This window comes from Osmia bicornis, chromosome 12, assembly GCF_907164935.1.
Source record: "Osmia bicornis bicornis chromosome 12, iOsmBic2.1, whole genome shotgun sequence".
Lineage (NCBI taxonomy): Eukaryota > Metazoa > Arthropoda > Insecta > Hymenoptera > Megachilidae > Osmia > Osmia bicornis.
This window is the reverse complement of record NC_060227.1, coordinates 752,063-777,038: the sequence shown is the minus strand read 5'-3', so window position 1 is coordinate 777,038 and position 24,976 is coordinate 752,063. Positions and strand designations below refer to the sequence as shown.

The window sequence follows — 24,976 nt, the reverse complement described above, 5'->3', positions numbered from 1 at the left end:
ACGGTTATTGCAATTATTGCGATTATTATTATTTTTTTTATTTTTATTTTTATTATCTATAATAATGTAATTGAAAATTTGAAGCGATATTACATAAGGTTAATAATAAACAAACGCATCTTCATTTTTGTAGTTACATTTTTGTTGACCTCCTGAAGTCCTGTTTTTTTACGAACATTTTATTACATCTATGAAAAAGAACTGTAATAATAGCCAGAATGTTTTGCTACATTTTTATAAGTGCATTCATTATTTGTGGAATCTAGACACTGAAAATATTGTAAGTACCATAAATTAAATTTGATTATACTTTAGTGGAAACGTAATCGCATCCTATTTTCCTTATTCCATAAATTTCTTTGATAAGCATTTATGATACTCGAGTTTAATTCATGTTATTGTTTTGTTTTTTACTAAATAGAATGAATTACACTATTTTTTATATGTATAATGAAATTTATTACAAAAATTAATGTAGTACATCAAACATGTTATCGGCACAGTTTAATTCATTTTCGCGCCATACTATGGCTGTTTCATTTTGCTCAACTTACAGCCAATCAAATTCAAACATTTAATAAACGCATGGTACTTGAACTAGTAGCAAAAATTTAGCTACTGTTTTTTAGCTGCTGTTGTCTTAAAATTTAGGTTTTTAAGGTAAAATTTGATGTAAAGAAACTGATTATTATTTATCTATTTACATACTAACATAGTTTTCTTTTTTTTAGGTACGATGGTGTATTACTTCACGCATAAAGAAGATATATGGATGTTCTTTCTTGTATGTTAACAAAATGACAGAACCAACTCCAACAATAGAAAAATCGAAGAAGATTACTGCCATAAATAAACAAACAATTCATAAAATTTGTTCTGGTCAGGTAAGATTAACCTATAAGTACTTACGGGATGTTTTAATATAAATTTGTTACCTCGCTAATATATAATATTTTTCTAGGTGGTGTTTGATCTGGCAGGTGCAATAAAAGAACTGGTAGAAAATAGTTTAGATAGTGGTGCTACATTAATTGATATTAAATTAAAAGATTATGGGAAAACATGTATCAGTATTAGTGATAATGGAAGCGGTGTTTTAGAGGAAGATTTTGCAGGATTGGGTATGTATGTAAAGATATCGATATATCTGTAATTTATCTTAAAAAATTACTTCCTTTTCATCAGGCCTGAAACATCATACATCCAAACTGAAAGAATTCTCAGATCTGACTGAAGTAGATACCTTTGGGTTTCGTGGAGAAGCTCTTAGTTCACTCTGCTCTTTAGCTGAATTAACTATCATTACAAGACATTCCACAAGCGAGCATGGTTTTAAATTAGAATTTGATCACAATGGTATACTGCAAAAGAAAGAAGCATGTGCAAGAGAAGTAGGTACAACTGTACATGTTAAAAATATATTTAAGTGTCTTCCAGTAAGAGCAAAAGAATTTACAAGAAACCTAAAAAAGGAATATGCTCGTGCTATCCAAGTCCTATATAATTATTGCATAGTTTCTACTGATACAAAAATAACATGTTCCAATTCGGTATCAGGAAAATCTAATGTTGTAGTTACTACTACAAACTCCAGCAGTATTTTAAATAATATTAATATAGTGTTTGGCAAGAAAGCTTCAAAAGGTCTTCTTAAACTTGATTTACTACCTCCTGATGAAGCAACATTACAAGAGTACAATTTACGAAATGATGTAGCTATAGATTTTGAATGGGATTGCTACGTTAGCAGTTGCGATCATACTGTCGGACGATCAACACCCGACAGACAATTTTTTTATGTAAACGGTCGACCATGTGATCCTGCGAAAGTAAATAAATTAATAAATCACATTTATCACAAATATAACAATAAACAATATCCATTTATTTTTTTAAATTTAAAACTTAATAAACAGTCGACCGATATTAACGTAACTCCGGATAAAAGAACTATTTTTTGTACACAAGAGAATTTAATATTAGCAGCTCTGAAATTCAGTTTAATAAGTAAATGGGATAAGTTACAAGGAAACTTGAATGTGAAACCTATATCTGAATTAAATTTTGGAACGAAGAGAGCAATTTCACCGGCGAACACAAATCCCCCAGCAAAAAGATTTCAGAATTTACAAACATCATCAAATACAGAACATTTAGATGAAAATAGTGTACAGTATGATAATAAAAATAAAATTATTGAATATGATAACTACAATGTACAAAATGATATATCGAATCAAACAAAAATATTGGATAATGCTGAAATGTCAATTAGTATGTTAACAATAAAACAAAAGCTTCAAGAAAAAGAGAACAATTTATCGAAGCTTGTTACCACGAGTACAAGAATTAAATATAAGGCTCAATTGGAAAGTGCTAAAAATTCTGTCGCCGAAGATGAACTGAAAAGGGAACTAACGAAGGAATCTTTTCTTAAGGTTTATGTTTTATTAAGTAAATATATTAGCGATAAAATATATTACACAATCATTAAAAGTAAAATATTTTATAGATGGAAATTATAGGACAATTTAATCTTGGTTTTATAATAGCCCGTTTGGAGAAAGATCTATTTATTATTGATCAACATGCTACTGATGAAAAGTATCGCTTCGAAAAACTTAATAACGAGACGCAACTAAAAACTCAGAAATTAATCGTTCCCAAAGCATTAAATTTGTCTTCTTTAAATGAAACAATATTAATTGAACACCAGAAAACGTTTGAAGACAATGGCTTCTTTTTTAAAATTAATCACGAAGGTAAAATAGTTAATTCAGTCTTTTTTTTAATTAATATTGCTACGAAAACATATTTGTACATTTTAGCCGAATCAGGACAGCGTGTAGAACTCACAGGAATGCCAGTCAGCGGATATTGGCAATTTGGACAAGAAGATATAGAAGAACTGATTTTTCTTATTAGAGAAGGTGGTGTGGAACATAAAGAAAATCGTATATACCGTCCGAGTCGTGTGAGACAAATGTTAGCATCAAGAGCTTGTCGTAGTGCAGTTATGATTGGTACAGCTCTTAATAATAACGAAATGCAAAAATTAGTTACACAAATGGCGCAAATGGAAAACCCTTGGAGTTGCCCTCATGGTAGACCAACGATAAGACATCTATTATCATTACATCTTGTGCATAAATAAACTATATTTCTGAAGTTTGAATTTAAAAAATTTAGAATCATTATTCTAGAATTCTAGTTACACCGATGTTTAGGGTATTATTTTGATTGCAAATAACTTTTAAAACATTGCATTCTTAAAGAAATTAGTTTATTATACACTAATTGTACGAAATATGTTAAATCCTGAATGTGCTGTCGATATTACAACACCAGTACATTGAGGATGCCAATGTAGTTCTTTAATATCAGTTTGACCTTGATGTATAAATAACAACTGAGAAGGCAATTCCTTCAATTCATTATTTTCTGTGGCTTCCGATTGATCGGCTTCTACTGACAAATCCCATTGAGCAATCTGATCATCGGCTCCACCGGAAGCAAATACAGTAGCTTCTTGTGGATGCCATTCGACTGTTGTAACAGGTGAAGTATGCTGTTTAAATATGGCTAATGGACTTGAGCCACTAGAACCAAACTGGCGCAAATCCCATACACAAATCAATCCATCGTCACCACCAGATACAAGAAACTGACTTTCATTGCGATTCCATGAAATAACGTTAATGTCAGCAGTATGTGTGCCAGATGCTGTCAACATGCAAGCGGACTGCGGGCTTGATCTCGTATCCCAAATTTTAATACTGTAAAAATAATGTAAGTATGTCCGATTATTTTATTGAATTTATAATGATATTAATTAACATATGATATATACCTTTTGTCAACAGAGCACGAAGCAAGCACATGCCTTTCATTAGGAGACCACTGAATATCTTCGACGCTATGTGGTGCGTGTGAATTGTATGGTCTTTGATCCACGTGCCACGTCGCGCTATTACCATTACTAATACGCCATATGTGAATATTTCCTTTACAATCACCAGAAGCTAAAGTACCTATTTCAGTTGGACACCAATCTAATCCATATCCTTCCGACAGATGTCCTTTAAACGTGAATAATGATTTGATGCCTCCATCGTGTTTCTCACACTTCTTACGATAAGCACGAAGCAATTCATCGTTATCAAGTGCTTTTAATTGTTCATCTAAATTCCAAATATGTACACGACCCAATTCACTCCAACTTGCTGCAACAGTTGCGTCGCCGAGTTTAGCGTATCTGTTGAAACAAATGAAACGTTATAAAATACAGGTATGAAGCTGCAAATATCATTTAGAAAACCAAATATATTCACCTAACTCTATTAATGCAACCCTGATGTTTGATTGGTGCAACAGACATTACAGGTGTATTTGTATCATCATCACTGTCTAGTTCATCATCATCTGAGTCATCATCAGAATCATCCTTGGTGGCATGAAGGTTTTTCATTTTCATAACCAGAAGATTATTAACATGCGTCTTGGCAGCTTGTGTTCCAGCAACAAGGTACATACTCAAAGGATAATTTTCTCTATTATTACCTAAGTCATCTAAGATTATATCAAAACTAAGACATGGTGCACCAGATTGTGCATGATGTAGAAGTCTATATGCTGATTTATCAACCACAAGTTCTTCTCCACTTTTCAGTGGTTGTCCAGGAAGGTATACTTTAGATTCGGTATTTTGATTTTCTTTTTCTTCAGTTTCTTCACTTTCCATGGAGTCTTCTTCTTCTTCACTCTCACTGTTACTTTCCTCCATATTCTCGTTAATTTCATCCATCGGTTCGCCCTCCATTTCTTTAGGAATTTCTTTATAAAAGATAGTCATCTTAAAAAAGGTACATCTATAATGTTCAATAAGAATAATTTCAGTAAGTAAAACCTAACCTCGTTTATTTTCTAATGATTAAATAGAAAATGAATAAAAAGATATTCTACAAAATAATTGTAAAAGATTATTTAATTTTTAAGTAGGATCTTAAAGAGTTTTCAAGTTATTTGTTATTATAAATGGTAATTGAAAAGTTACCTCTCAATTTGTACAGACTCGATACACGTGAGACATAAAATGGCTAACCAACACACACTTAAAATTATATGGGGTTATGTGTGTGTCTGTTATATTATAAATTAATCTTTTTAATGACTTTTTCCATTTTATTTTATTGGCAACTTTTTGTGCGAATCAAATCATTTCAATTTGAAATAATACAAGTTAATAACATTGACAAAAGTGAGTTAGAATATTTCATTAACGACATCTGAGAAGTCATAGAAAATTTAAATACATAATTACAAAAAATGAAATCTACAAAATTCATGGTACATCCATGTATCTATATTTCATTTTACATTAAATAGCTTTTATACTAATTTCCTTTTTTTTACGGTTTATAAGAAGAGAAATGTTTATTTTTTCGGAAACGCATGTTCTAAACAATCCCTACAGCAATTCGTTAAACAATTCAGTCTGTAAACTACATACTGACCCATAGTATGCAAAAGGTAGTAACTGTTACAGAAACAAATTACAAAGCATTATCACATATCATCAAAAATCTTGTTTAAAAGAAATAAATGGATGAGGTATAGATATGTTTCATTATGAAGTTTGTAATATTCTTTGAGTATATGCAAACAACATGAGAAATATTCTAATTGTGAAATCGTTTTTTTCTTTTTTTGCATAAAACACCATCCACATTACGTATGAAAATTAGGTACTTATTTGTACATGAAATATAAGCACTAATTGCTTCCCTGACAAGAATATGATAAAAATGAGAACTGAACATCAGCATAACTAATTGTTAGAATTTTAGGATCTTAGAATGATGAGAAATCCAGTCCACATTTTTGGGGCAGGGTGGCAGATTCACCCTGACCCCTAATTAGTTACACCAATAGAACCAAACTAGAAAAACTGTTCCTTTTAAGGAGTGATTAATAAACTAATCTGTATGAAAAAGCAATAACACTGATAATAGCACTGACAATGACAATAAAAATGACTCTAATAGTGATAATGATAATAATAGTTTTTGCAGTAATGATAGTATAGCAATAGTAATGAAATAGTAGTAGTGGTGGTGGTGGTGTGGTGATAATCATACAGTAGTATTAGTAGTATAATAACAAGATTCGGAATAATTTTACTACTAATCACAAAAGAAAAATAAGAAAGAAAACCAGAGAATGTACAAATAGTGTCATTTTACATACAAAACACAACCTTAGTGGTTGTTATAACTGTACGAAAGTAAATGAGCAGCAACAAATATTTAACATTTGATCTCAATCGTTTACGCAAATGGATGGTATTTAATATTAGCTATGTTTGTTCAGATGAGGATTGTTACTAGAATTATTCATCAACTGAATAGACGTTACGGTAGTATGCGAATGGTGAGGAGGCGAGATGTTAGGATTATATCGAGGATTAGTATTGTGGAGGCTGTGTATATAAGAACGCTGGACGGGCTTGTGCTGAGCAAGCTGAAACAAGGCCTCTGGTATAGAAAACCACTTTCGTTTTCGACCAATAGCACGTGAATCTTCCCATTCTGGCAGTTCTTCAGTTACACGCATAACCCATACCTGTGTCCTATGTTTGTGTTCCACATTCTATAAAAAGAAAAAAAAGATTACTTCTGCAATTTGTCCAGGGCTATGATTATTGCACTTATATTATTACTTCAAATATGCCAAGACATCTGCCCAACTGCCCTAAAACCCCTGCTTCTTCTCTGACTTCACGTAATGCAGTTACTGCGGGTTCCTCCTCTGGTTCAACACCTCCACCAGGTACTATCCAGCTATCTGGCCTTCGGCTGGATGTAACCAAAAGTACCTGACAAAAACCCAGGATTAAACAAGAGTTTAGTTTATATGATACAATAATAAAGAAATAAGAAAAATGTTGACTGATATTAGATAAATATTAGGATATTAAAGTTAAAAATATCAACTGCCATCTGCTGGCTTACCTCATCCTCAAGATCGTTTTTGACGCAGATACATGCTGCTCTACGTCTATAACCTTCTGAATCGTAAATACGAATTGAATTTGGTTTTTCTTTCACCATGTTCGATTATTAAAATTACAAAATTATTCCATAAATTCATATTTGTCAGACGGCCAAGCAGGCCAATCTGTACGGTAACAGTGTTTTAACGTTATTTGGAGCCGACATATCTATACAGAATTAATTGTCAAGCCTCAACTGCTCACATAATTAATTTCAAGATTTTATCTATCGCCCGAGAAACAGGACGATTTTTTGTCGAAATAATGCTATATCACGATACACACCACCAATGTTGTCCTTGTAGAAACTTGTTATAACCTCAAAACTTTTAAAGCATTCACTAGATAACAAGTAGCTCCCTCTAGATTACATTTTTATTAGAATATTAAAAGGTGAATATTCAACAAGATTATTTCACAAAAATGTGTAATAAATAATCATTATACTCAAACTCAGAATATAGGAAAGAGAAGAGAGATAAATTTCACAAGAGAATACAATAATAAAAATAGATTGGAAAATCTTAACACTGTATTTGATAAAATCAGAGGATGTGTTGCATAAAAATTGATAGTTTTGATAACATTAGGGACAAGTATAGATATTTTACAGAAAACATAATAAATTCCATGAAAAATAAACCACTGAAATATCAAATGAAAAATGTCAATATGCTCTGAAATTAGTACTAATAATCACCATGCTGAAACTGACAAAAGAAAGAAAATTTAATAATCAATACAAACAATATCCATAGTCAGAAGCCTAACCTAATTCATAAGGGTTATTAACCTATTTATAAATGAAGAGAGGAAATACACAGTTAAAGTTTATTTATTATTGCTTTTTAAAATAAAAAATGATTTGTAAATTTTACATACAGTTTTAAGGTACAACAGATTGAATCTTAAAGTTTTCTATGATCTATTTAAATATATAATTATTACTAAATCACTTGCAAATTGTACAATTTACTATTTACATAAAAGGGATTACAGGTCAGATCTAACACCAAATCCAGGTCCTGGTGGAGGAGATGTCAATGATGTTAGGCCACCTGCAGGATCTGCTGCAAATCTAGGTGAGTTTTGAGGACCTGGTGGTGGTCTTTCTCCCTTTTTCAATGCATTTATTATAGTAGTAGCACTTTCAGGAGTTAAGTCTTCCTATAAAATGAATTAACATATGTTGATGCCAAAATAAATTAACAACTAGATTATACTTACATAGTAATCATCATTCACTTGAAACATTGGTGCATTAGCACAAGCACCAAGACACTCTACTTCAGAAACTGTAAACAATTTATCCTGAGACATTTCTCCAATTTTACAATTTGTAGCTTTGGTTACAGCATCTACAATAGAATCAGAATCTCTCAACCAACATGGTGTACATGTACAAATTTGCACATGATACTTTCCCATTGGCCTTCTATTAAACATTGTATAAAATGTGGCTACTTCATAGACTCTCATTTGTGGTAAATTCAATATTTCTGCTACTTTGTGCATAGCAGAAATAGGTAACCATCCATGTTGACGTTGAGCTAAATCCAACAGTGGTATCATTGCACCACGTTTATGTCCTTCAGGATACATTTTTAACAGAGCTTCTATACGTTTTTTGTTTGCTTCATTGAATTCAAAGGGAATTTTTGGATTATCCACTTCACTGTCTCTATGCTATAAAAATTAATTAATTAGTATTAGTGTGAGACAAAATATAGATGCATGTGACATATAATAATACTTACCACAAATAACTGGTCTGATGCGCGATTAGCTGATGTTTGTAATCTTCTAACATTTTTACAATTCTATTTAATAAAAAAAATACGTAATTAGAAAATACTTATATTAGTATAACATGTACAGTAGAATATAAATAAACAAGTTTGAAGGTTACATAAGGTGATAGAAGGGGTTATATAGCATATAATATTAAAACGTCAGTAATATTGAACTCACATAAATAGCACGGACTGATCTGGAAGTGAGAAACATCTTTACGAAGTTGCTCTATACTTATCAACAATAATATTTTGTACTTTACTCCACTATTTTTTAATTTATATTTAAATCGTAGTACGGAACAAATTAAATGGCACTCTATATTAGAAGCGCCATTAACAAACTACTCGACATCAGCGCGATTCATAGTTTAGCGGCAAAATTTTTAGAGTTAGTACCAGGCGCTTGCCGCTAGATGGCGCCATCGTCGCGAAAGTTGTGGCGGGGGGCTGCGCTCCCCTACTCCCTACTCCCTACTCCTCGGCGCTCAAGTCAGTGCATCGCCGACTTCGTTCATGAGCAGACCGTTTTATTAAGAGTTCCTCCCATATGATGCTAATTGTAAGCAAAAACGCATTCTAATTCAGTTATTTCCACATATTGTGTGGAAGAGATAAAACTCTCCCAAAATCATTCTCTTTTTTGACAAATAATTCATTCTCTTTCATAATTGATTCTTAATCTATATACCCAAAGCAACTTTCTAAGCCGCCCTTAAGAGAGACGTAAAGCAGATTTTTGCAAAAAAAAATAGGGATTCTCCTTCCGCTGGGCTTTAATGAGGTCTCTTTAATTTTATCTAACTTATTAATATACGAATTTGTTATATTTCCCGAAGAAACTTATATATGTACAAATTATAAATTTCATTATGTATTTATATATATGTATATACATGTAACATACACAAAGACGCGTTAAGACATTATTAATATGCTACAATTGATGCGTGATATATATATAGAGGGTAGGCCACGCAACTGTTTCAGGTGGCAACTCCGTTATTAACGCATTTATGAAAAAAAACAGTTGCGTGGCCCACCCTGTATATGCTTGAAAGCACATTACCGTGTCGCGTGTGTAAAACCGAATAATCTAATAATTGTGATATCCACGAGAGAAACCCTTTGCACCTTTAGATCTTCTACCATACATTTTCCTCTTTTCTCGCTCTACTCTCAAAACGCACATATACATCCAATTTCCAATCGTGTACAAATGTACGCTAGCACATATACATACACAAGAAGAAATGAATTTATAAAATCAGCGTAAAGGTTCCTCTGAAGAACACTGTATCTAATATATTTTACAAGAATCGACAAAACCTAGCTCCGCTTCTATTATGATTAATGACGGAAAAGAATATCGTTTTTACGCCCTCCGATTTTCTCTTAAACATTCACAGAAATTACGGACGTTAAAGGATTAACAAAAATCTTCTTCACCCTCATACGCACGTTATTCGTTTGATGCACAACTTTCATTCTCGCAACGCGTTATCCTGTTTTCAATCATTGTCGAAATGAGAGATCAATCTAAACGAATTACTTTACATTTTGTACATCGCGCAAATGTTGTTCTCCATTCGCTACAATCGATTAGTTAACGCGCCTAACAGAACGAACCTTCCTCTACAATGTTCGTAAAAAATATAATATAGAATATATCATTGTGAGGAACTTAGATTTTCTGAATAATTGATTACGCTGGCAAAGTATTTCAATTGTCGACTGATCTCATCATACGCTTTTCGCGGCATATACTGATTTGATTCTCACATTCAAGAACTATGCACCTTTTTTTAAACTGAACTTACGATTTTCACTTGAATGATAAACTTATAAGCAAATTTGAGATAACAACTTGCATTTAAACGATCGGTACAGACGAATCTGACAAGCAGCTAGAAGAGAGTAATTGCTTACAATTTATTTTAAAAATAAGTGCGTGGAATAACTATCAATTACGATCAAATTACGACAGATGATTTATAATCGAAATTTAAACATTTTCTATTCAGAGCTCTCAAGATGATTATTTTAAGTGGTTAAAATCTGAAAAAACAGCTTCTTATTGTATCCAAGTATACAAGATAGAGATACGAGTTGAAGCACTTTGCCAATTTTCCTAGTTTGAATAGATAAATGGCAGTTATGCTTCTTATTGGAAATAACACTGCTATAACGATATAATAGCCCGACAATCAATAACAGTAGCTGTATTACACGCCGCCTAACAATAGAATCCATAAAATTTTCACATTTCTAACATTTCTTACATCATCGCCGGTTTGTTTCGCTTTACATATGCAATAATTGTTCATTGCGATCGTATAAAATCAGACTCAACAGTATACTGTGCTCTTAGGTCGCGTAACAAATTTTCGTATAGCGTAGACGATACGACCAACATTATTCTCACTACAGTTAACGTTACGCGCTTGAAGAACGCGTTTTACAATGAATTGTTCGTATGCAAATTAAACGTGAATCCTGTCACGAATACAAATCTATTCCCCCTCAAACGTATGCACGCAACATAACTTTACAATTGGAATTCTAAACTTCGCGAGATTCGATACCACGCCGATAGCAATACCATGATTATTAGATTCATTAAAGTTTATCTTACTTAGCATAACACCAGCCATGTATGTATATCTCTGTTTAGGAATTTTTACATTGTTGAAAACTTTACGGGATAAATCAATTAAATCACAAGAGCTACACGATAATAAAAATAATCTATAATTCACTCAAACATATCTCAACGAATTCGCTAAAAAAACATTCCGTGATAAAGCTGATTTTTATCAAACAAGTACCCTGTGTACAATTAACAAAATTCTATGCTTGGAGCACATGTTTCTCAGGATATAAATTAAGAAATACAAATACATATTTTACGTTAATTACGATTGAAGTTAAAATTTGTTAAAACTTGTTAAAACTGTGATGGTTTTCATTTATCCATAATATTATTTATAAGCAATTGTTTGCTAACGATATAATCAATTTACCTTTATTCTAATGAAACTAAATTGATTTCTGTAAAATAGACACAAGTTTGAAAATTTACATGTGCTCGGCTAAAACGTATGGCGCGTCTATTGATGACCTTGTTCTGAGGTATGTTTGCCTGTGTTACCGAAGAACATTATATTTCTGATTACCAGGACATTTTGTCGACGAATATACAACTTATTAATTTTATCGTGGTGGATACCGAATTTGCTGTTGGATATTCTTCACTGAATGATCCTTCATCTCGTTCGGGTTGTACATCATTGGTCCCTAAAGAACGTTATTTGTTTTTCAGTAATAAATCAATAACAAAATCACGTTGAAATTATACACGATGATATCATAAATTTGTTAAAACATTCTCACTATTCTTACACAATTTCTTCCTAAAACAAAGTTACATAAACTTAGGAAATTCTGTTCTTTTTTTCCGTTATATTATATATTCATAACTTACATAACTGAATCTGACACAAAGCGTAAAAATGTTGGATTTGCAATTAATGTGAACATACATTGCGAGGCCAATACCAATAATACATCCTTCACCAAGCTTTCCCATAGTTTTGCCATTTAAATTTCACAATAATAAAGTGCTTGATATAATGAGTTTAAGCTTGATTTAAGGGCGAAAGCTATATGGCTATGAATTAAGAAAAAAATTTTATTTTAAATCTATTAAACTATACAGAGTATCTTTTAAATGGCTCTATTTGTCTCTAAAAACATGAATAAAGTACAATGCTACTTGTAACGAAAGCACCAAATAAAATATACTCTGTAATATATAACTCTATTATAAATTTTGTATGAAAAGTAATAAGTTAAAATTTCTATCATATATTGATGAATAATATTTTTAAGTGATCACCTCTGGAATGAAAAATGTTTAATGCCGCTGGATTACCTTGTTCCGTTGGAGGAGACGCGGATCCTTCATAGTGTAGCTCTGCACCTCTCGCGATAACGAGCTGGTTGAGCTCCATCGAGAGAGCTGTATGCCATATACAACACACAATCTTATCTCACTAACCAATACTTGCCCTGTTACTATCATTAAGCATCAAAGTATGCAAGGATGCAACACCGACGTTTTTTAAATGTAATAATAGGTACTCGACTTCTTTGCAACAACATAAGCTTCTTCTTTTAATGAAAAATTAACAGTACAAGAAATTACAGAGTTATCAGAAATATATAAACGGTTGGTATTGCAAATCTCTTGCAGTGTAATAAATAAAAATGTGATATTCTATATAAAAAGAAAAAAAATAAATAAATAATCATGCTGAAAATATGAAATTATAAGGTAAAGATACTAATGCATTATTTTTAGTGTCCTGTACCATATGTTAGACTATGAACCTAAATAACCCTTGTTGGTATACTACTACCAAAAAGTCGTGTAGGTGCAAAAGAAAAGATTTTGAAGCAGCGTCAAGCTGTAATGTGATATTTAAAAGAAGGTAGAATTAAAGAACACATGTAAGACAAAGATATGTTAAACAACAACTTATCCAACAATTGTACTTCACTTTCTACCCTATCTTTTTCATTGGAAATTTAACTGGTTGAAGTATCTCAGCAGATCATAGACATACTGAAAGTTGTTGCATCAAACGCACATACGCACAATATTCATACTATCACTCGTGCTATTAAATAAATATTACAAACCATGCATGCACAATGATAAAGAACAATATATATAAAATTAATAAAATAGTCCTTACTATCAGCAACAATTATTATTTGGCTACATCATTCTGCCTCCCCGACTGCTTGCAAAGGAAACATAAAAAGAAAGGTGGATTAAACACAGGTTTGCAAAAAAGAGAATATCTATTGTGATCTTGGAAAATCTAATTAGTACGACAAATGCTAAAGTATGACGCAGGAAGCACATAATTTTTAGATGAATAAAAATGAAATTTTAAATATATGTATTTCTTTATATCGTTCGATTGGATGATTTGAAAGAAACAAGACCTACTCAAGAATTCGATTGCTTTCCATTACACAATTCAAATAGCCATAAGAACGATTAACTTTTATACAAATAAACAATTAAGAAGACAATTACGATACTTTTGGACAAATAGAGAATGCACAAAACTAAGGGAAATTTACGGCATCTACAAGTTCTCATCACGTATATAGTTCTAAAAGACTTTCATGAGAAAATAACATGTTAACATTACAGTTCCAGAAACACGTTCAAAATACAACTAAGCTGCATACCAGCATACTGCAGCCATAACATAAAGATAATTAGGGGGACTGTGTGTAATGGGTTTGAAATTGTAGACGTACACGTGAAACTGTATTGTTAATGTTGTATTATATGTTTGTGGTAACAAGACACGATTCAATATACATAGAGGTTTCCAAATATTAATTTTAATATGAAAAACTTACCCCTTGAGATGTATTTTCAGAAACATTTGTGGAAGGTGCAACTGGAGTTGAGGTAGGCGTTAAAAAGTCCACAGGAGCATTTGGATCATTGACTAGAAAAATTCAAACACATTTAATTGGAATAAAGAATAAAAATACGGTGACATTAATCAAAAACAGAATCAGAGATTATTGAAAGTTCACCTGGAGCAGGAATGAATAATTGAGGCGACGAGGCTGCCATAGGCACAAGTGGAGATGTTACCGGAGTTGGTATACTCGAAGGCGGTGCATTATTTTTCATACTGTTAGGATTCATTACGTCTATGTAGTTAGCGCGCATACTTCTTCCCTTCGGTAATTTAAACTTGTTCACTGTTGATTCGTCAGCTTGTGAAGGTGGTTGAGATAGTTGAGTCGGTTGTGATGGCTCAGAGGTATGTTCTGCCACAGGTGCTCTAAATCCCATATCAGATGCTTTTGGAGGTGGAGCTAATGTTGTAGAACTGCTATCTACGTCTTCGTCTTTGTTCGTCCATTTTTTAGCAACAGGATCCCAAACAATCTGTTGTAGAATTAGAAAACAATAGGAACATAGATTTCTTTACTTGAATAGATGAAACAAAGATAACACTATTTGTGCAAACTATAGGGCTCAAACAATTGTACTGTGTCCAATCTCGTTGTGTCCAATGTGTTAGAAACGAAATTTAAAATGTTAAGCCAGAATATATCGATAATTCATTAGCTGTTAATTAAATGATCTAACATTGAATTATACTGGCCTTTTCCTCTCCCATCATAAAAGGCATCATAATAGACGTTCAATTACCATAAGTACCCGCGTGAGCCCTTAAGCGACATAAAACATAAAACCATCTATCGTAATCTTTTAATAATCTATGAAAAAATACAATGTATTTTGAAAATCTTACCGTCGGATTATTGTCATCCGGTAGAATCATCTGGTTCCTTGGTTTTGGGGCAAGCTTGCTAAAAAGACCACCGAACCAAGAACCTCCGGTATTAGAAGATTTCTTCTGTGTTGACTTTTCTGGAACATTTTTAGCCGTGGCTCCCGATTTCGAAGTTTGTTTCGGAGTCTCGAGTGCATCCAATTCTTCCAATGGATCATACTGTTTTCTTGTAGACGGTGTCATAGAAATCATTGGTTGAGACGGCTGAAATAAAATATACAAATCATCATCGCAAAGTTGTTCCGGCAAAGTTGATCACTTTTTACTGCAATAGTACAATTTTATCTTCATAATTTTGGTGTATTTTATAAACAATGAACGATCTTAAAACGTTTAACTACTACAGTAAATAGTGAGAAACTTTGCTTATATTATAAATGCATTTACAATCAAGACGTATAAATATATCTATTTGCAATAAACAATAAAGAGGATCAACTATCAAAAATTCAGAAAAATGAATAACATGTGAAACTTTATTATATACTTAATATTAACAGACTTATATACATAAATGATATCTAAAACAGAAAATAAGAACTATAAATCACGTTCTGTTTTTTCCTATCAAAGATCCCCACTAATTAATCACTCACACTTTTTTAAATAACATGACACAGTCATTTGCCAGACATGATTTTATAACGGAAGAACTTAATATGTCTTGCAATTATCACCGCAAATGCGTAACAATATCATACTTTTAATATCTAACAAATATACTATCTATTCGCAATTTATGGGAACATCAATGTCATACGTTTTAGAAAACATATTTTTGAAAGGAACGTCCGTGGATTCGGTTGAATAAAAATCAGTTTTAAAACTAACTGGTAAATCTATCGGATAGGTGCCACCGAATATTAGCGGTTTATACCGACGCAATTCGGTGGAATACTTCGAAGAATTCGAATGAGACCATACATCTACCGTGTCACAAACAACATCTTTTCTTCGAATGTGCGGGGCTACTCTCCTCATTTTTTTATCCTCAAAACTGCAGTACTGTCTTAGAGTTTGAGTTTCATTTTCAGAAACTGTAAATGTTTCGTTTTTTGAACTTGAATCAAAGTTTGAAATAGACTCCAACTTTACTTTACTAAACTGAATATCTAAATCGGTGGTCGTTGACAAAGTCAAATCATTTTCTTCTGTTTCGTCCGATACTTTTTCTCGATTATTCTCAGTTTTTCTTTTAACTTTACACTTTAAAAAAACTGGGGGTTTCGAAGATGGTGGTTTTGTATACCTGCCGTCTAATTTCTTTCTTTTACTTATATTTTTTGGATCAATTTTATCATTAGATAAAATTTTTGGATAATTTCCATTGATCTTTGGATACGTTATAAGTTTTTTAGATTTCACATATTTATCGTCTAGATTGGTAGATCTATAAGGATTAGAAATCAAAGACATGCCCGCCGAGACGTTAAAATTAGAATCAGATGAATGGGAAGCGATGCATTTGTCTGAATCGGTTAATACTTTGCGCCGTCGTAATGAGCTAATATTGGTGTCATCCAATAACCACTCAGGATCGAGATTACTATCCGGAGTAAGCATGTAATTACTTACTTCAGGAGTGGGTGTTTTTTCTTCCCTTTCCGTCTGTCCACATGCAAGCATCAAGAAAAAGGTGAAAAACATGTTATTCCTATATGTACATATCATTCATTACCACTGTTAAATATACTGGTGAATGAACAAAATAAGCTCAAAACATTTGGATGCATAAAAGCATGCATGTAAAGGAGATGTTCAGTGATAATGTACATGTAATAATATGAAAAGTATGAATGGAATACTTATGATCATGTATCATTATGATGCAACTGCAACGATTAATTTACCTCATAGTTCCATTTTTCCTGTTGCTGTGAATTATCGATGTCACCTTGTTCCGAAGGATACGATGTATGTGTTGATTGATGTTGCCAATTGGTAACGGTGCTATCGTTTCTTCCATAATTATTCTGATAATACGAATCTTGATTCCAATAATCCTGCTGTTGAGATTGTTGATATTGAGACGATTCATCGGTATTCGTTATGTACTGTATGCTTTGATCGTATGCCTCTGGCACGTTGGACGGCAAAGATAAAGGCTGCCAGTCTGATTGCACATTACTCGAAGCTACTTCCATCATTGATGTTGGACCTTCTCTGTATTCGGATTGAATCGTGTTCGATTTTTGTTTCGTTTCCTGCATTCCTATATTTGGATTGTACTGTGGTATTTTTGATTGTGGAACGTAACCTTCATTTTCATTAATTTCTCCAGACTGTAAAAAAAATAAATAAGAATATATATTTCCTTCTTTTACAATGTGAAAATAAAATAAGCTTCATCTCTTGCTTAAACTTACCTGAAATTTGCCCACAATTTCAGCTAAATTATTAAACCATGTTAAGGTTGTAGCTTCATCTACGGATTCTTTATAAACTGGATCATGGTATCTAATTCTGTCTCCTAAATTGTACACTGCATCGATGAACGATTTCTTATACTTTGACGGTTCATTGGTAATATTTATTGCAATTTGTTCTATGTACAACAAAGCTTTCTCTATTAATCCATGATCCACCATTTTTACAGCTAAATCAAATTTAAACGTTTGAAGATCCACCAACGTGAATCCTGGCTCGCTAAGATTTCTAGCGTATTCATATATTTCTGTAAGCATGACTGCTTCTGTCGACAGAAATGTATTGTACGGTTTATGATGATTTGCACCAATTAACACGAGTTTCACATTACTCGCTTCGTAAGCACCAAAGTCAACTTGTGCAAGTATGTAACAAAAGTGTGCAGCGTGAATATCTCCTCGTACAGAAAGCGTGTCCCCGAGGGTCGTAATCGAACGACGATTGATTTCAGGATTGGCAGACGTATTCGATATGATCATAGCCAAATGAGGCCTCCAATCATCCCATCGTGGATCTGATATAGCGGTAACAGCAGCCGGGGTACGGCCGGAATGAAGTTGATACAAAGTTTGCAGCGGATCGTGATACGGTAAACTATTAGCAAAACGTGTCATCACAGATGCATGAGTACGTTTATCTAATTTACTAGCCAAGAAAAGTGCATGTCCCCAAAGTCCTTCGTTCATTGCATATTCTGCATAGAAAAAGGAACGAAACACGTTTAAATGATTCTTATATATTGAATTAACACACCAAGTACACATACCTAGAGCTTCTTGAACCAATCCATAAAGTAGCGTATTTCTAAACTCGTCTGTTATTTGTTCAACACTTTTTCGTGGTTTACTTTCGACTTTCTCAGAGGTTGTAGCATCTTGATTACTTTGAACACTATCTCCGACAGTGGTACCTGATCTTTGCGATATCACCGATTCCCTTCTTCCTGAATCCTTTTGTTTGTTAAGATCGTAAGGATATGCATCTTTGTTTCTAAGTAACAACGCTGCTATATCAACGCCAACAACATTCTGAAAAAATTCGCAGAGTTACGTAAAAACACAATAAGCTTATATATATTTAAAAAGTGTCACTTACTCCATTTTGTTGTATCAACATAATCATCAGTTCATACAAAAGTATATACGAAGCACAATCAGTCATCTCTTCGTTTGATGCTGCTTTTTTAATTTTGCTTTCACAATACTCAATAATAGTTTTCTTATGAGTTACACCCCTGCATAGAAAAATATATACTGTAATAAATGTCAAATAAATTAATTAAAATACTAATTAATATCTAAGCATGCATATCTGTAAGGTACAAACTGTAGCATAGAAAAACTAGAAAAACGCATGCTTAGATCACAGATATATTGATTACACTTGCTTAATTAGAGGTCCAGGATAAGCTCGTAAGTCTCGTGTTACAGAATCGTGTGAAAGTAAGCTATCCAATCTAATAATGTCAATTTTGGCTCTTTCACCATCAGTTGGATAATTTGGATATACGTGTATTAGAGATCCAATTGAAAAACTCCCTAAAAATAAAATACTTGAATAAAACGTATTACTCCATAGTCTGTAGAATACATTTTAAATAATTTTAGGCTATACCGTATACATGAGAAACGGAATACTTGGATGGCGTCATTCGTGCCGAAGTAGTTATCGAATCTTCAAGCATAGACATATCCCCTATAGTTCGTTTATCACCTGTCGTTCTGAAAAACATCGGTTTCACTTTAGTACGATGACATAATAATATAAAATCGCAACAGAAAAAGCAATAGTAATGATCATGAATCTCCTTTTACTTATGAAGAAAAAGAAATCTATATTTAAAGTAATTACTACTACCTACAGGGGGAAGAAGACAGATTATGTTTCAAAAAATCTACAAGGATAATAAAAATTAGAACATATTTCTACCGAAGGACCTAAATGTCTAACTTAGAAAAAGAAATTCTTTTTACAGCATGACGGTTTTATAAACTACATTGCTACTAAAAACAAAAGATCAAATTTGTAACATTTGAATAGTGTCGAACCGAGAGAATTCTCCCGGTCTCACCTATGTAAATTTCGATAACTTGAATTCTGTCTTCGTTGTGGACTTCTGGTCCATCCAGGATACCCGAAATACGGAACATACAATGCTTTGTTCGGTGAGTGGAAGCATGCACTTGGATTTGTAAAAAATCTAACACATAATTAATATTATAAAATCTATAGAAAAACAAAGACGGAATATTCAGATCCAATTGCTTTCTTTCTTTGTGTTCTTTTCTTTTCTTTTTAACATTTACCTTTCGTCGCAAGAGCTGCGTCCCGAATGAACACTTGCTCTATCTTCTGGATAATTAGTTGCACCTCGAGATATGTGCTGCTGCTGCTGCTGGTGTTGATTAGCATAATATTTATGATACCATTCAGAATAAGCAGCAGGATTTGTACGTCGTAAATTTTCTATATACGCATAATAATTACTAGCATAGTGAGCACCATAATCATATCCAGGATATCCTCCTATATCACAGAATTATGTATGTTATTTATTTGATAAGAAAAATTTAATCAAATACCTGAAAATGATTTACATACCATTATAGCCGTAGTAAGGATCTCTTGCTCGCATATAATATTCTCGATCTCTGTCGTTGTAAGAAGATCTACTGGATGGCCTAGATCTATATAAAGACACACGATAAAACTAACTCTATATTCGACAATTTTTCTATAAAGTGAAATAAGTAAATACCCTCTGCTATAAGGATCATCGTAATATTCTCGTCTGTACGGATCTCTTATATCGTAATCGTCGTATCGTCTCGATCGTCTTTCATCCCTTCTTCTATCGCGATCAAGATATTCTCTAGAATATCGTGAATCATAGTCTCTAATTTCTCTATCCCTGCGACGCGGATCGTCTCTTTCTTTTCTGCGATCCTCGGGTCTCCTTCTGCCGTCTCTTTCGTCCAACTCTTCTTTACCTCTACTTCTTCTCTCGATCTCTTCCCTCGCATGCCTATCCAGATCATCGCGACTATGGTGCTTGCGATCGTCTTCTCGAAATGGAATTTCTCGACGGTCGAATTCATCGCGTACAGCGTACGTTCGATCACTTTCTCCTCCACGACGACGATCATAATAATAATCATCGTCGTACTCTCGTTCACGATCATAACTGCAAGCAGATCATTGGAAAATTGTTAGAATAAACTTAAATATATGTCCGTTTATTTTATTAAAATACTGACTATGTGCTTTTTCGTTCGTATTCGTATCGCCGTCGTTCCGAGCTACTGTCACGACGTCTTTCTCTACTATCGTCTCTACTATTCGCAGATCCTTCATCATCCTCGTCTTCGTAGGAATCTCTACGATTCGATGATGCGGCAACTCCCTGATTTTCGCGTACGGAAGCACCAACCGCTTCTTCGCGTTTGTTTCTTGAATCGCTAGTTTGGTCTTGCATCGTAGCTGAAATTAAGAATATGGATTATTCGTTCGAAAATATAAATTTTAGACAAGTACAAAACTTTCTCTCACATCCTGTAGAAGCGATTTCTTGAGAACCTGTAACTATCCTGCCATTCGGTCTGTCGTCTGAACTTTGAATAACTTCATTCGGAGATGCACCTCCTGGTATCTGTCTCAGATTTTCATTAGCTTGCTGAGTTGGATCTTCAGGTTCGTTACCCCTTCCAGGTACTTCCCGTGTTTCGCTAGGTTCGAGCATGATCTGTGGTTGAGGCTGATGCCTTTCCTCCCCAGAAGGATCGTTGCGAGACTGCTGCGGAGGTAGAGATCGTTCTCTTCCAGATGGATCGTTTCGACGCTCCATCGTATCAGAGTCTGAACGTAAAAGTAAAGATACGTTTCTCTCCTGTCCTGGTGGTACGTCGCGACGTTCTGATCTGTCAGATATATTTCGTAACTGAACAGTCTGCTCCTGACCGGAAGGATCGTTTCTTCTTGGATCAGATAATCTTTGACCGGATTGAATATACTGTTCCTGTCCGGTCGGATCGTTTCTCCGTGGATCTATGGAACTCGATTGTCCTGGTACTTCTCGCAAGAAAGGAATGTCATTAGGCACTTCATCGTTTTCGTCGTCTTGACTCGGCGGTGTAGGTTCGTGTTCCTGATGAGAATCTGTTAATTCTCCAGTTTCCAAAAATGTATTCCTATCGTTTGTCGCAAACTCATAATTATCTGGTACCTGTTCCGGTTGAAGAAGCGCATGAGGTCGTGCTGACTGCGGAGCAGAAGGTACCTCGATATTATTCACTTCTTGCCTAAAATCACGCGCGTTAGTTGTTTCCTTGATTGGATTCACAACCGGTTTCGGATCGTTATCTAAAGTTTCCTTATTTATGGAATCTCTAGAGCCATACATATCGCGTTTTTGTAACGACGGCGTTTTTGTAATTACTTCTAAATTAACAAATTCTGAAGGCTGTTGAATATTTTCATAATTCTCTACATTTTGTTCGGTAACCCATTCTTTGGGCGGGCAAACATGATCCTTCGAATACCAGGTATTTTCCGAAGAATGCGGCAACGCAGCTTGACTGTACCACTGATCGTATCCACTTTGTGCTACATTATCCATTGGCTTAATATTTGACATTTGATATGTATTGAGCACTGGATGTTCCTGACTAATAACATTTTGATTTTCCGGAGGTAGTAAAGGTAGTAAAGAATAATCCAAAGGTAAACCGGGTATATTATCAGGTGTGGTACTCTTATAGGAAGCTGTATTTTGATTCCATGCATCCTCAGACATAACAGGATTTCCTTCTTTTGTTTCATTTTGATTTTCTAAATGTTTGTTCAGTTTAGTACCAAGATTTAATTGTTCTAATTTTGCTGGTAATTCTTCTGCTGAATTATTTTTTCCCCGTTCTATTGGTTCGCTAACTAGATTAAAATCATTGCTTTCCTGCATGGATACATTTTCAGAGCTAGCAACTGTTGATATAGTTTCAGGAGTAACAGACACGTTAAGCCGAGAATCTGGTAGTTGTGGTTTAACAATATTTGGTTTTGCATGTATATTAGCATCCGCAGAGTTTAAAGAATTCGGATGTAACGAAGGAATAGATTTTTTTCTTTCATCATCTGTACTAGGTTCTGTTGTTGGAATCGCATTAGGTAAAGTGTGATGAGATAATGTATGATTCTGTTGCCAGTCACTTGTTGCAAGAACAACAGTTTTATCTTGTTTAACGATTTCTTCTGATAAATTATTATTTTCTTGTTGCTCCTGCGACCACTGAGTTGAATATGCGTCATCTGTGTGTTTCCACTGTTGTAAAGCATCTACACTTCCTGCTTGTGACCAAGAAATAAATTCATTACTGCTATTATAAGCCTGTGCTGGTTGTTGACTTTGACTGGATAATACATTTTCGCGATTTTGGCTGTTTCTACGAGAAGCAGATGCGGTCACTTGATTGGACCAGTTATTTGCTTCATTTATGGAATGTTCTCTATTTTCGGTAGAAGATAAAAGGTGCTGATTTGATCTACTTTGTTGTAACAGTGGTACACTTTGATTACCTGTATCATCAAAAGTGTGCACCTCCTTCTCAATTTTTGGATCTTGTACATGTCCTGGCAAACTACCATGACTTTGCCAATTATGAGGAGTCATTAAATTTGTTTGATCAGGCTTGTTCCAATTATAATTGCTACCAACTAGAGCAGGACGCGCTGCTTGATCTTTTTGTTGTTGAACATTTGATATTTGTTGTCCATAAGGAATATTTTTAGACTGTTCACTTGTCCATTGAGATTGATCAAAATTCAGAGAACCAGATTTGGTGGACATTGCCTGAGGGGGTGGTGGCGGATACTGCTGATATTGGGTATAATTTGGGTAAGGTTTAAAGGTGTCCGAATGGTTTGAAGTTGGCGGCCTATTGGCAATTGTTGTTGGTGCATTTCTATCTAGCATCAAGTTCTGGTTGAGTAAATCTGACTTGTTACCATTAACATTTTGATAATAATGATCTTGAACAGAATTGGAAATAAGTTGCCCTTGAGTTGTATACGAAGGTACATAGTGCTGTTGCTGCTCTTGCTGTTGAGACTGTTGTTGCTGATTATCCGTTGTTTGTTTGTCAAAGTCCCAATTCCATGAATTATTCCAAGGATCAGTTTGTTGTTTTGACTGATTCACAATGGGTGGTTGATTTTGAATAGAATCATTTGATGGCATTTCTGAGAACACTCTAGATACTGGATTCCATACATTTTGATTATGAACTCCATACCCTAAATTGTGATCTACCTTAGACCTGGTTGGTCTGGCTCTATAAGGATTCTACAAACATGTTTGAAATGTTAAAACATAATGTAACATTTATTTAACTGTATACAATAGCTTTGAACACAATATTTTACTTACACTCATACTGCCTTTAGGATCACTTGCTTCTTATTTTTGTAAAACCTATAAATTATAAATCAATTTACATGCTGTAATCTTTTAATTCCTTTAACATTTAAAGTGCATTTTTGAAGAATACCAATAAATTAATGAACTAGAGAAAAAAATTTTTAAAAAAGAAACCTACATCTAAGTCATTAGAAATCCGTTTTTTACAATTTAGATAATCGTTTTCGCGAATATGTAAGAATTATGTAAATACACAAGACATTTAATGAGGATCAAATAAATTAACGAGCTGATTGACATAGGCGTTAAAAATTATGAAATCTGTTCGAGTTCGTTAATCAGTTTCGACAAGTTGTATTAGGAATAACAACCTTGGCTTCCGTGCGACAAATCTCAAAATTATTGCAATTATGTAACAAAAATCATGAGAAAGCAATTTTTGTATACAAATAACGCTGTAAGCATATGGGAGAAAGTTAAAATATGTAGGATTAAAATCATCACGTTGAAAACCAGGATACCAGCTGTGATATCCAACTTAGCGTTCAGGGACCTCTCGTACGTTCACTCACCTAACTATCGTTCTGGCACTGGTGTCCATACGCGAATATAAGCATTATTTTCTTCCACGGAACATTCGAATCGTCACTTTGGAAGATTCGATCGTTTTTTATCGTTGTAAATTGAGCTTTTACAGGAATAAAAGGAAAAATTCTAGGAAAACGGACATTTTACAAATACTATAAGAAAAATGTGGGTTAAGCACGTCACGAATTTTTCTCGTTGACTTTCCACGCGAGCAGAACCATAGACGCGTACAGCGCGGACGCGTTGATCTTAAACGTCAAAGAGGTTTCTAGTAGAATCTCGTTAGATGGCATTACTACATAATTTA

At 33.7% G+C, this 24,976-nt stretch overlaps 5 protein-coding genes across 13 annotated transcripts; 1 reads left to right on the top strand and 4 right to left on the bottom strand.

Annotated features, from left to right (window-relative positions):
• Window positions 1–553: 553 nt before the first annotated feature.
• LOC114880317 (mismatch repair endonuclease PMS2) lies at window positions 554–3,258 on the top strand. Of its 2 annotated transcripts, XM_029196201.2 has the most exons (6): window positions 554–660; window positions 732–884; window positions 962–1,121; window positions 1,186–2,438; window positions 2,513–2,762; window positions 2,829–3,258. In XM_029196201.2, the coding sequence occupies exons 2-6, from the start codon at window positions 798–800 to the stop codon at window positions 3,152–3,154; spliced, it is 2,076 nt and encodes a 691-aa protein (XP_029052034.1). In that variant the 5' UTR covers window positions 554–660; window positions 732–797; the 3' UTR covers window positions 3,155–3,258. The 2 variants fall into 2 exon arrangements, with proteins under 2 accessions (XP_029052034.1, XP_029052033.1); XM_029196200.2 differs by having other exon boundaries at window positions 2,513–3,258.
• Window positions 3,259–3,266: 8 nt separating this feature from the next.
• On the bottom strand, window positions 3,267–5,163 carry LOC114880318 (glutamate-rich WD repeat-containing protein 1). Of its 2 annotated transcripts, none has more exons than XM_029196202.2 (4): window positions 5,054–5,163; window positions 4,332–4,868; window positions 3,851–4,255; window positions 3,267–3,776 (listed from the first exon to the last, which is right to left on the bottom strand). In XM_029196202.2, exons 2-4 carry the CDS (start codon window positions 4,850–4,852, stop codon window positions 3,287–3,289), a joined length of 1,416 nt encoding a protein of 471 aa, XP_029052035.1. In that variant the 5' UTR covers window positions 4,853–4,868; window positions 5,054–5,163; the 3' UTR covers window positions 3,267–3,286. The 2 variants fall into 2 exon arrangements, with proteins under 2 accessions (XP_029052035.1, XP_029052036.1); XM_029196203.2 differs by having other exon boundaries at window positions 4,332–4,833.
• Window positions 5,164–5,340: 177 nt separating this feature from the next.
• LOC114880323 (diphosphoinositol polyphosphate phosphohydrolase 1) lies at window positions 5,341–7,415 on the bottom strand. Its single transcript, XM_029196209.2, has 3 exons — window positions 7,011–7,415; window positions 6,719–6,874; window positions 5,341–6,648 (listed from the first exon to the last, which is right to left on the bottom strand). The coding sequence occupies exons 1-3, from the start codon at window positions 7,107–7,109 to the stop codon at window positions 6,352–6,354; spliced, it is 552 nt and encodes a 183-aa protein (XP_029052042.1). The 5' UTR covers window positions 7,110–7,415; the 3' UTR covers window positions 5,341–6,351.
• Window positions 7,416–7,871: 456 nt separating this feature from the next.
• On the bottom strand, window positions 7,872–9,204 carry LOC114880321 (NADH dehydrogenase [ubiquinone] flavoprotein 2, mitochondrial). Its single transcript, XM_029196205.2, has 4 exons — window positions 9,023–9,204; window positions 8,809–8,871; window positions 8,279–8,737; window positions 7,872–8,218 (listed from the first exon to the last, which is right to left on the bottom strand). The coding sequence occupies exons 1-4, from the start codon at window positions 9,056–9,058 to the stop codon at window positions 8,045–8,047; spliced, it is 732 nt and encodes a 243-aa protein (XP_029052038.1). The 5' UTR covers window positions 9,059–9,204; the 3' UTR covers window positions 7,872–8,044.
• Window positions 9,205–9,696: 492 nt separating this feature from the next.
• LOC114880316 lies at window positions 9,697–24,929 on the bottom strand. Of its 7 annotated transcripts, none has more exons than XM_029196193.2 (19): window positions 24,654–24,928; window positions 24,091–24,135; window positions 21,222–24,006; window positions 20,930–21,152; window positions 20,431–20,856; window positions 20,274–20,359; window positions 19,979–20,198; window positions 19,287–19,393; window positions 19,054–19,210; window positions 18,768–18,906; window positions 18,439–18,700; window positions 17,612–18,366; window positions 17,096–17,527; window positions 16,821–16,853; window positions 15,204–15,449; window positions 14,473–14,833; window positions 14,290–14,381; window positions 12,779–12,865; window positions 9,697–12,141 (listed from the first exon to the last, which is right to left on the bottom strand). In XM_029196193.2, exons 2-19 carry the CDS (start codon window positions 24,094–24,096, stop codon window positions 12,058–12,060), a joined length of 6,501 nt encoding a protein of 2,166 aa, XP_029052026.2. In that variant the 5' UTR covers window positions 24,097–24,135; window positions 24,654–24,928; the 3' UTR covers window positions 9,697–12,057. The 7 variants fall into 7 exon arrangements, with proteins under 7 accessions (XP_029052026.2, XP_029052027.2, XP_029052029.2 ...); XM_029196194.2 differs by having other exon boundaries at window positions 19,060–19,210; XM_029196197.2 differs by lacking the exon at window positions 12,779–12,865 and adding an exon at window positions 13,605–13,649 and having other exon boundaries at window positions 12,054–12,141.
• Window positions 24,930–24,976: the final 47 nt, after the last annotated feature.

Excerpts from the sequence above, each read along its gene's own strand:
- LOC114880323 (XM_029196209.2), bottom strand. The coding sequence starts at position 7,109 with ATGGTGAAAGAAAAACCAAATTCAATTCGTATTTACGATTCAGAAGGT. Across the intron at positions 6,875-7,010 it reads AAAACGATCTTGAGGATGAG|GTACTTTTGGTTACATCCAG; the intron begins GTAAGCCAGCAG and ends GGTTTTTGTCAG. Across the intron at positions 6,649-6,718 it reads GATGTCTTGGCATATTTGAA|AATGTGGAACACAAACATAG; the intron begins GTAATAATATAA and ends TTCTTTTTATAG.
- LOC114880318 (XM_029196202.2), bottom strand. The coding sequence starts at position 4,852 with ATGACTATCTTTTATAAAGAAATTCCTAAAGAAATGGAGGGCGAACCG. Across the intron at positions 4,256-4,331 it reads GGTTGCATTAATAGAGTTAG|ATACGCTAAACTCGGCGACG; the intron begins GTGAATATATTT and ends TTGTTTCAACAG. Across the intron at positions 3,777-3,850 it reads TCGTGCTCTGTTGACAAAAG|TATTAAAATTTGGGATACGA; the intron begins GTATATATCATA and ends TTATTTTTACAG.
- LOC114880317 (XM_029196200.2), top strand. The coding sequence starts at position 798 with ATGACAGAACCAACTCCAACAATAGAAAAATCGAAGAAGATTACTGCC. Across the intron at positions 885-961 it reads ATAAAATTTGTTCTGGTCAG|GTGGTGTTTGATCTGGCAGG; the intron begins GTAAGATTAACC and ends ATATTTTTCTAG. Across the intron at positions 2,439-2,512 it reads CGAAGGAATCTTTTCTTAAG|ATGGAAATTATAGGACAATT; the intron begins GTTTATGTTTTA and ends AATATTTTATAG.
- LOC114880316 (XM_029196193.2), bottom strand. Across the intron at positions 18,701-18,767 it reads TGTTGATACAACAAAATGGA|AATGTTGTTGGCGTTGATAT; the intron begins GTAAGTGACACT and ends GAATTTTTTCAG. Across the intron at positions 14,834-15,203 it reads CGGATGACAATAATCCGACG|ATTGTTTGGGATCCTGTTGC; the intron begins GTAAGATTTTCA and ends ATTCTACAACAG.
- LOC114880321 (XM_029196205.2), bottom strand. The coding sequence starts at position 9,058 with ATGTTTCTCACTTCCAGATCAGTCCGTGCTATTTAT. Across the intron at positions 8,872-9,022 it reads GATCAGTCCGTGCTATTTAT|AATTGTAAAAATGTTAGAAG; the intron begins GTGAGTTCAATA and ends TTTATTAAATAG. Across the intron at positions 8,738-8,808 it reads CATCAGACCAGTTATTTGTG|CATAGAGACAGTGAAGTGGA; the intron begins GTAAGTATTATT and ends TAATTTTTATAG.